An 8,223-nucleotide genomic window follows, 5' to 3' on the forward strand; every position below is an offset into this window, starting at 1 on the left:
CATTGTACGAGCCAAGCAGCAAAGAATGGTTGAAAACTGAAATTGAAAAGGTGGTGATTACTCACTCCCGATGGTCCATGGTTGCGCAATCTCCATCTACATGTACTAGTACTAGCAGTCGCTACTGAACTTAGGAAATCTGCTCTTCATGGACCTTCAAGTTTCTAACCAAGGCTGCCGCAATCATGATCAACAATAGACAAATGGCCCACACGCAGTGTTGCCAAACGCAACTCAACAGTGGCACATTGCTGATACGGATTGCATTCCTGGTCAGCACAATTACGCAATCACAACTGCCGTAGCTGCGGCGTAGCACGAGAATTCCATTGACGAAACATACCAAGTTCCCCTTGGCTGGGAGTAGTTAGCTCATAAATATTTGCACTAGTTTGACAAAAGTACAATGGAACTGCAAGCATAGCGGTCACAGTTGGGAAGAGAGATTTATCATGCAGTGGGTGCGCACTACTGTACTGTACGCATTGAGAAAAAACAAAAAAATATTCAGCTGACATCCCGACAGTGCAGACACAGAGTCAGCCACAAAAACCAAAGCCGCTGGATCAAAAAATCTTAGCTTTGCCTATAAGAAAATTAAAAATCAAAACACTAACAGCAGTGGGTGTGCAATTTTAAAGAAGCAAATCCACAAGCAATTTTACAGAACTACGAGAAGATAGCTTGGAGAGTCTTCACAGGCACTCAAACATAATAATTATTATTATAGACAAGTGCAAAATATGAACTAAAGTTGTATGTACAAGGCGATGATTCAGCAAGAGCTCAGCAAAAAAGACAGAAGGCTTGTTGCACTTACCGCGAGTCAATATTCGTACAGAAGTCGGACAGTAATAGCACATTTCTAAGGCTTGGGTTTCATGAAGTCCATGTTACCTTCCCACAAGTCCTTGCCACCAGTCTTGTGGAAGTACTTCTCTCTGGCCTCACCCTCAACATTGTATGGATCTGTGGGAGCCACGGCATTCACACGAGAGCACAAGCATCACGCACGCGCATACCCACGCAAACAAAAAAGCGCACACACATATGCACACACACACATACGCACACGCATACACACACACACACACACACACACACACACACACACACACCACAGGAGAAGTAATCGATGCAATACACGTCACAATAAAGCAACAACAGTTTGTTTGCGGTTTCGACACGAGTACATAATATGCCCCCACAACTGCAAAAGTGTACAAACATGCAAAAAAAGAAACAGGCTACATGTACATTATAAGTGTGCCCGTATACCCGTCAAAGCAACCATGATCACCGTGTAAGGGATGCAATGCAAGCCTGGAAGTAGAGCATGGTGTACACGATTTCAAAATCAAACTTATATCTCTATTAAGACATCGGTCAGGACTCCACCCTGCACTCTGCTAGAACACTGATGTTGTACAAACAGGAGTGAAGTAACACGTACACCAATATGGCTTGTGCGGATCCAGCTCCTTGAAGGAATCCGGCAGCGGCTTGGGAATTTCTGCAACACAGACAAAGGGACAGGCAATATGAAATTACCTGGCGAAGCCTTTATCTGTTTCATTCCGATCTTATCCGCTATTGCTGCTGTAAAAGATAATCAGCAGGTGCACTGCCCGTACACTGGCATGCGTTCAGGAGATTCGTAAATACTTCCACATATCAGCATCAAACCAATGGTTATAGCTTCCCTGCTTATACTCCCGGAGTTTTTTCCTTACGCTTGCATCCCACAATATACCAGAACATGCGCACAACACGGCTGTTAGCCGCACTTGGATCGCGGCAACTTCCTTAGTTTTCTGCACGTGAATCATGCTAACCTAATGCATGCTCATGCAAACCAGTCAGCTGGTCTGCTCGCCCGCGCATTTGACAAGTAACAATTCCATCAATTTGAGATATCGCTTCGTTCTAAGTCTCAAAACAGTCCTAAAGTCACCAAACCACGCTGGTAATCGATTGCTATTCAATGTTAACATCTTCAGGAAGACTTCATCCGTTTCCCAAGAGTTTGGGCATCGCTGCTGTTATTTTCAACGATGTTCTTCTTCCTCCTGTCTGGAGCTGCAATTGCATCCAGGTATTATTTGACAGGTATTTCGTGCTGGCTGGGGGGGGGGGGGGTCCTACTGGCATAAACTAACATCGTTATAGGATAACTGGTAACTTTCGCCCTTCAAGGAGGTAGAGCAATGACAATTTTTCCGTGGCGGTCGTCCAATTTTTGTGGCGGTCGTGGCTGTATTTGTGGACTTTGGAGGCTTTCATTCCGCCTGATACTAGTCGCTACTGTATTATTGGAAGTGTTCTGCACATGCATCTTACATATGTGGCTGTCTTATTTGGTAGATCTGCTGTTTTCAGTCCCTCGGGACACTTTGTCTAGCCTATTAAAATGTTGTCCTTCGTTCATGCCATCTACATGCATCAGTTTTGTAGGTTAGCTTGTATTTCTCGAGTATAGCCCCTAATTCTTGATTTTAGTCACGACTTCAATTGTATTTGCTCAGCGAGCCCTCGTTCACGCAGTTGTCCGAATCGTAATAGTCAATATCTCCTTGCTGGACGCACTAGCGCCGTAGTAGCGGCTAGGATAGGGATGACCGAATGGTTCAAGTAATTCTGGGTGTACACGCTATTCAAATCTTTATTCTCACGGTGGCCTTTGGCCAATAAGAGATCGATATTGTTTCCATCATCGTGAAGTGAGCGTTGTGGAATTGCAGCCGTCTGCCTTTGGCGCTGAGGACCTGAGGAGAGTTGATTGTTACTTCTACTCAGCAATGAAGCGATCATCAGCTCTCTTTGTTCTAAATTATTGAGAGGACATGTTGGCATCGCGATCAAGTAAAGATTAGGCAAACCTCGCCAACCTCCAGCAAGAGTCGAAGCTATTCTCTCCAAATGCAAAGACGATCTTTGTGAGTTTGCGACTTGCATTTGCGTGCATACATGAGCAAGTCACGGACCACGGCACGTGCGTAGTTACCATGCCAGCTCGAACCGACGCCATCTTTCTAAGTTGCCGCTTCTTGACAGCCGTGACAAATGTCTTGTTATTAATTTTCGTGTGGAGCCGGGTTTGTGTTCTTCATAAAAAAAACAACAACAAAATACCACACACTTGCTTTTCATCACGGCCAGAAACAGGTCATGTGGGTATTCCCGGAAGGGGGGGGGGGGGATCCAAAAGGAATCTAGCAAAGGCGACTCAATTGGCTATAAAGATAATGCAAATGATTTCATGGGAGTGAGTCAGCGGAACCGCTGATGGACGCTAAGAATACAGCGGAACCGCTTATGGGCGCTATGTACTAGTGTGTAGCGTGAGTCGCTAGTGCAGTATTGCCACTGTGCCGCGACTTCGGCAAAGCATCTCAACTGATGATGTAGTCGCTTTTAAAACGTCTATTGAGCAAACCGACGGCTGATAGAGACACGGTATACGCAATACACCTTCAAGCAGCTGAGTCCGATGGCAACAGGTCCACCTAATCACTTACTAGCACAAGTGCACCAAGAAACTGAACTAGCCCACGCACATTGCACACATGCGCGGGCGCGCGCGCGCACACACACACACACACACACATATACACACGCATGCGCGCGCGCGCACACACACACACACACACACACACACACATACACGTGCGCGCGCGCACACACACACACACACGTCCGTACGGATGCGCCGGGACTGCATAATACATGTGCATACAATGTCACAACGTGAACCTCAGCAGAACACGCGACATGCAGTGCGGCCTACTGGTACCACCAATCCACCTACCAGACACGGTTCCGTACAAGTACGTTGGATATTCCGACTGGGTGTCAAACAACATCTTCTTGCGATCGTATAGGAATTTGTACAAAACCATTTTATCAAAGAGAGCACAGCCAGCCAGGGACGCTGACACGTAGACGATGTGTAGTTGAGGACCTGCGCAGGAAAACAAACCACGATGAGAGTCCCGACCCGCGTTCCTTCTATCGCTTTTATGCAGCAGAATCTGTATACGTACGTTTGAAGAATGGCAGGCCATGGTGCTGGTTTCTCGTGCAAGCCGCGAGGAAAGCAATAGCCCCTGTCGTCGCCATAAGAAATCGCGATCGAGGACGATCGCCAGGCCCACGGTGCCTAAACTCCTCTGAAGTCATCTTTCTCGGCACCCAAACCAACCCGTTGGACTTATGCTTTCTTCTTCTTCGCACCAACTACTGTTTGCATGGTTTGATGTTACCTGGCTTTACCAATGCATGCACTACTTTGTAGCTAGCCAGCTGGATCGCTGCAACAACAAAAATAATTCAAGAAACTGTCGATCGGTTGCTTTTTTCCTGTTGCTCGGTAAAAATATTATACACCATGCATGCGCATGCATCTACACTGTAGTATGACGTAGCTAGCGCCTAATACATGACTGAGTCTGAACTCTGAACTCTACTCCCAGGTTTATCAGTATAAGCAAGAGTACATGGGGGTTATGTACTCTTGGTATAACAGTGCAGTGCAGTTATCATGGTTATCATCAGCTAGTCTCATTGTACAATGATTGTCATGTAGATCTACGCGAATGACTGTTGCTGGGACATTCTTCCAAAACATGACGTCACAGAATTCGTAAAAAAAAGACAACTTTTGTCGCAAGCGGCTAGCCTGTCGCGCTCGCGAGACTCATCTTGGGCGCGCTCGAGCTGCGGAGCGCGACACACGAGCGCGACCCAAACTGTGTCACGTGTGAGTCGAATCTGACCGTGATCGCCTTCGATTATTTATTTTCGTTCTACTCGACAATTCCAAAAATCAGTGCCATTGGCTTTAGCTTTGCCCTTGAACTTGAAATCTCGTGCCTTATTCTTTCCTGGGGACTGGTGTTGGATATTGAACGGGCGGAGTTACCGCCGGGATGATGGATGAAGGAGATGATGGCCTAAACTTGGCTGCGCGCATTCTCATTTTCGCGTGGCCTGCCACTAGTGTTTCGCAGATTCACAAAGGGTGTCACAGGCATAGCTGGAGGAAGAAAGGTGAGAGAATCGGTTGCACAGTGCAGATCAACCCAACCATTTGGTTGTTTTAATATTACTTCGCACAGTCAAACGGGATGACCACCCAATAAAATTTCCGAACGTGACATTTTTGTAATTAATTTATTGATTTTCCCGCATTATACCACATGTACAGTTTATTGTTCAGGTTATTTCGCTTCAACTTTTGAGGTATGAATTCCTTAACTGCAGACTCGACATGCAAGCTCCATACTGACCAGGCTGTGTCAACATCAGGTCACGGCTTGTTTGACTTTGTCCGTTAGGCTGTGTTTGCATAGATATTCTGATGGCGTCAAAGACAGTTAAAGATTTTGTTGGTCGTGTGTCGGGGGTATTGTCCCCGCCGAAACTGAATGTAAGTTTAAGAAAGACTAGGTCTAGTGAGTTATGATCAGAAGTGTCCTGTGGGTCTAGCCCTCAGCCCCTCTGCGGCAAGCAGTAAACTATATTTACACCAAAAAGCGCAAAACAAGACTTGATTTTTTACGCGGCTCTTTTCACCATGATAATTATTGTACACGTGTTTTGAAAATTTGAAATACTCATGGCAACTGGTGGGTGAATCATTCAAAAATGCAAACGTGCCCGCTGTTGAGTGCAGCCATGTGAATCCACACAGTCAATTTTCTCGTAAATCACTCACCGTAAAACGTGCAAGTGGCTGTCGTGTGAATCGCCTATAACTGACTGTCTGCAGTTGTCGAAGAATTTCCCTGCACTCACTGTACTTTGTTAGAGATGTTCCGCATAACGTAATTACGTTAGTTAAAAAATGTAGTCGATTTACACAGATTTCCGTATCGACTTTGGTGGCACATCCGTCTGGTATCACATTCTCAAGGGTGGAAAGGTCAGCATTCCCTGTCTGTTTGTCTGTTTTTGTGTCACACACATGTACACAGTATATAGATGGACGATGGGTGTAGATACAGACATACATCTGTCTGTCTGTCTGTTTATCTGTCTGTCTGTTTACCTGGCTGGCTGTCTGTTTATCTGTCTGTCTGTCTGTCTGTCTGTTTATCTGTCTGTCTGTCTGTCTGTTTATCTGTCTGTCTGTCTGTCTTTCTGTCTGTTTCTCTACCCATCATCCATCCGTACTTGTATGTATATTTACCTCTCTGTCCATCCTTCTGACTGACAAGCTCCTTATAATCACGAATGTGTCTCGTAGCAGAACCTGCGAAGGAAGTGGAATGAGAAGAAGAAAGCTGGCATTGGCTTAAGTGTACAGCATTTCACTGATTAGAAGTCGCACTTGATGATAAGTCGCAACAGGTCTGAGCCAAGTTGTTTCTATACAGTACATTCACATATTACGTAGGAAGAAGTCACGCTCGATTGTAAGTCACACCACCTTCTTTAGGGTCGTCCGTAATTTTCGAAAAATTAAAAAATCCGTCCTCATGCTAAATTGTCTCTGACCCACCCACCCACCCCCATTTTTTCCCGTTAAGTTTTTGATTTTTACCAATGCCCAGCTCGAAAATAATAACTCCTGACCCCATGTTTTCTGACTGCACCTACATTGTATGTCAAGTACTAGTAGCTAAGAGCGTCTCAGCTTCCTCGGACCAAGACCATTCGACTCAGCACCCCGAAGACTACAACTGGTGAAAATGTGATTTTAGGGTATACTTCCCCTTTAACAGTGCGCTTTGTGTGCATGTGTATACTGGGGTTACTATGATGGGGGTCTGGGGGCAAAAAGCCCCCAGATGATGCATTTTATTTTTTCATCCTACTGATATTTGGCCAAAGTGATGTGGCAACACTGGACTGTGTGTATGTTTGTTCGTTGACAGGCTGGATTCATGCAGTTCACACTCCTGTGGATTCGCTAGTGTTTGGTGGAAACTTTCTGCACAGTTTCAACATAAGCGGTCAGCTTGCCGTGGCGGACATTGAAGAAACTACTAAGGTACATGAGCTGTGCTGTGCATGTCTGTCATATCTTCTACAACTCTACCACGGCAAGACCTTGTGTGAGCTTTCCAAGGCTTGGAGTTGTGCATGAAGGTTTCTGTTTTGTTATGTTCCTACGTCGTTCATCGATGTTGCTGTGGAACTGTGTGTGTATGTGTCTCTGTCTCTCTCTCTCTCTCTCTCTCTCTCTCTCTCTCTCTCTCTCTCTCTCTCTCTCTCTCTCTCTCTCTCTCTCTCTCTCTCTCTCTCTCTCTCTCTCTCCCTCTCTCCATCTCTCTCTCTCTCCATCTCTCTCTCTCTCTCCATCTCCGTATACTTCACTTTGTTCCACTATGACTCCCTTCGTGTCTTATCATGCAGGTTCCGCAGAAGCTCCGCTTTCCCTTCTTCACGCAGCTCATGTGGTACGCACTGGACAAGTACGCGCACTCTCTGCGTTACTACCTGGAACAGTTTCACGGGTACAAGCCTGATGACAGTACCACCATCACACCCACTGGCACCATCGTCATGGACACCATCGTCATGGACGCCATAGATACTGTGGACAACACCATCGACATTGCAATGGACACCACCATTGACACTGCCATGGACACAAGTACTAGCGGCAAGGAGAAAGAAGAGAGCGATACTTCCCACACTGCTACAACTACTGCTGATGCTACCGAGCCGAGTGATGCGAAGTGTGAGACCGAGAGCGTTGCAACACCAGAGCCACCTGTTGCCGACGCCACCCCGGCAAAGTCCACACGCGTTGAGAAAGCGCACGTTTCCGACAGCCCGTCCTCCGCTAGTCCCAGAATGCGGCGTCGCAAGGCTGCAATCGCCGCGGCCGCCGCCATTTCTATCTTGTATCTTGCAGGTATATCATCTCGTGATGACCACATTTAAAGGGGAAGTTAAGGCAAAAATTAAAATTTCACCAGTTGTAGTCTTCGGGGTGCTGAGTCGAATGGTCTTGGTCCGAGGAAGCTGAGACGCTCCCTTCCTACTTGAATCCCAATCGAACTCGCGCACTTCCACCGAAACTGGGTGACTGCGCCCTACGAGATGGGGATTTGTATGCAAAATGTCACTAAAAGCGCCATTTCGTTCTTATAAAAGCACGGATGACCGCGATTGGCCCATATGTTGTAGTCTTTTGGACGCTGAGTCGACTGGTTTTGGTCCGAAAAGGCTACGATGCAGCGTTCCTCCTTTATTCCCAATCGAACATGGTTG

The 8,223-nt window shown here is 46.4% G+C and overlaps 2 protein-coding genes across 2 annotated transcripts; one reads left to right on the plus strand and one right to left on the minus strand.

Annotated features, from left to right (window-relative positions):
• Window positions 1-329: 329 nt before the first annotated feature.
• Window positions 330-4,299, minus strand: LOC135817558 (uncharacterized). Its single transcript, XM_065330769.1, has 4 exons — window positions 4,044-4,299; window positions 3,809-3,961; window positions 1,454-1,513; window positions 330-969 (listed from the first exon to the last, which is right to left on the minus strand). The coding sequence occupies exons 1-4, from the start codon at window positions 4,177-4,179 to the stop codon at window positions 866-868; spliced, it is 453 nt and encodes a 150-aa protein (XP_065186841.1). The 5' UTR covers window positions 4,180-4,299; the 3' UTR covers window positions 330-865.
• A 494-nt stretch (window positions 4,300-4,793) lies between these two features.
• LOC135817559 (lysine-specific demethylase 2B-like) lies at window positions 4,794-7,918 on the plus strand. The gene is made up of 3 exons (XM_065330770.1): window positions 4,794-5,049; window positions 6,879-6,994; window positions 7,360-7,918. Exons 1-3 carry the CDS (start codon window positions 4,929-4,931, stop codon window positions 7,891-7,893), a joined length of 771 nt encoding a protein of 256 aa, XP_065186842.1. The 5' UTR covers window positions 4,794-4,928; the 3' UTR covers window positions 7,894-7,918.
• The last annotated feature ends 305 nt before the right edge of the window (window positions 7,919-8,223 follow it).

Source organism: Sycon ciliatum, chromosome 5, assembly GCF_964019385.1.
Source record: "Sycon ciliatum chromosome 5, ocSycCili1.1, whole genome shotgun sequence".
NCBI lineage: Eukaryota > Metazoa > Porifera > Calcarea > Leucosolenida > Sycettidae > Sycon > Sycon ciliatum.

What these genes read in the sequence shown, in the direction of transcription:
- LOC135817558 (XM_065330769.1), bottom strand. Translation starts at nt 4,179, where the DNA reads ATGACTTCAGAGGAGTTTAGGCACCGTGGGCCTGGCGATCGTCCTCGA. An exon ending in CTTGTACGGAACCGTGTCTG is followed by an intron (nt 1,514 to 3,808) that starts GTAGGTGGATTG and finishes TCTGTGTTGCAG; the next exon opens with AAATTCCCAAGCCGCTGCCG. An exon ending in TCCGCACAAGCCATATTGGT is followed by an intron (nt 970 to 1,453) that starts GTACGTGTTACT and finishes TGGCTCCCACAG; the next exon opens with ATCCATACAATGTTGAGGGT.
- LOC135817559 (XM_065330770.1), top strand. Translation starts at nt 4,929, where the DNA reads ATGATGGATGAAGGAGATGATGGCCTAAACTTGGCTGCGCGCATTCTC. An exon ending in GCATAGCTGGAGGAAGAAAG is followed by an intron (nt 5,050 to 6,878) that starts GTGAGAGAATCG and finishes GTTCGTTGACAG; the next exon opens with GCTGGATTCATGCAGTTCAC. An exon ending in ACATTGAAGAAACTACTAAG is followed by an intron (nt 6,995 to 7,359) that starts GTACATGAGCTG and finishes CTTATCATGCAG; the next exon opens with GTTCCGCAGAAGCTCCGCTT.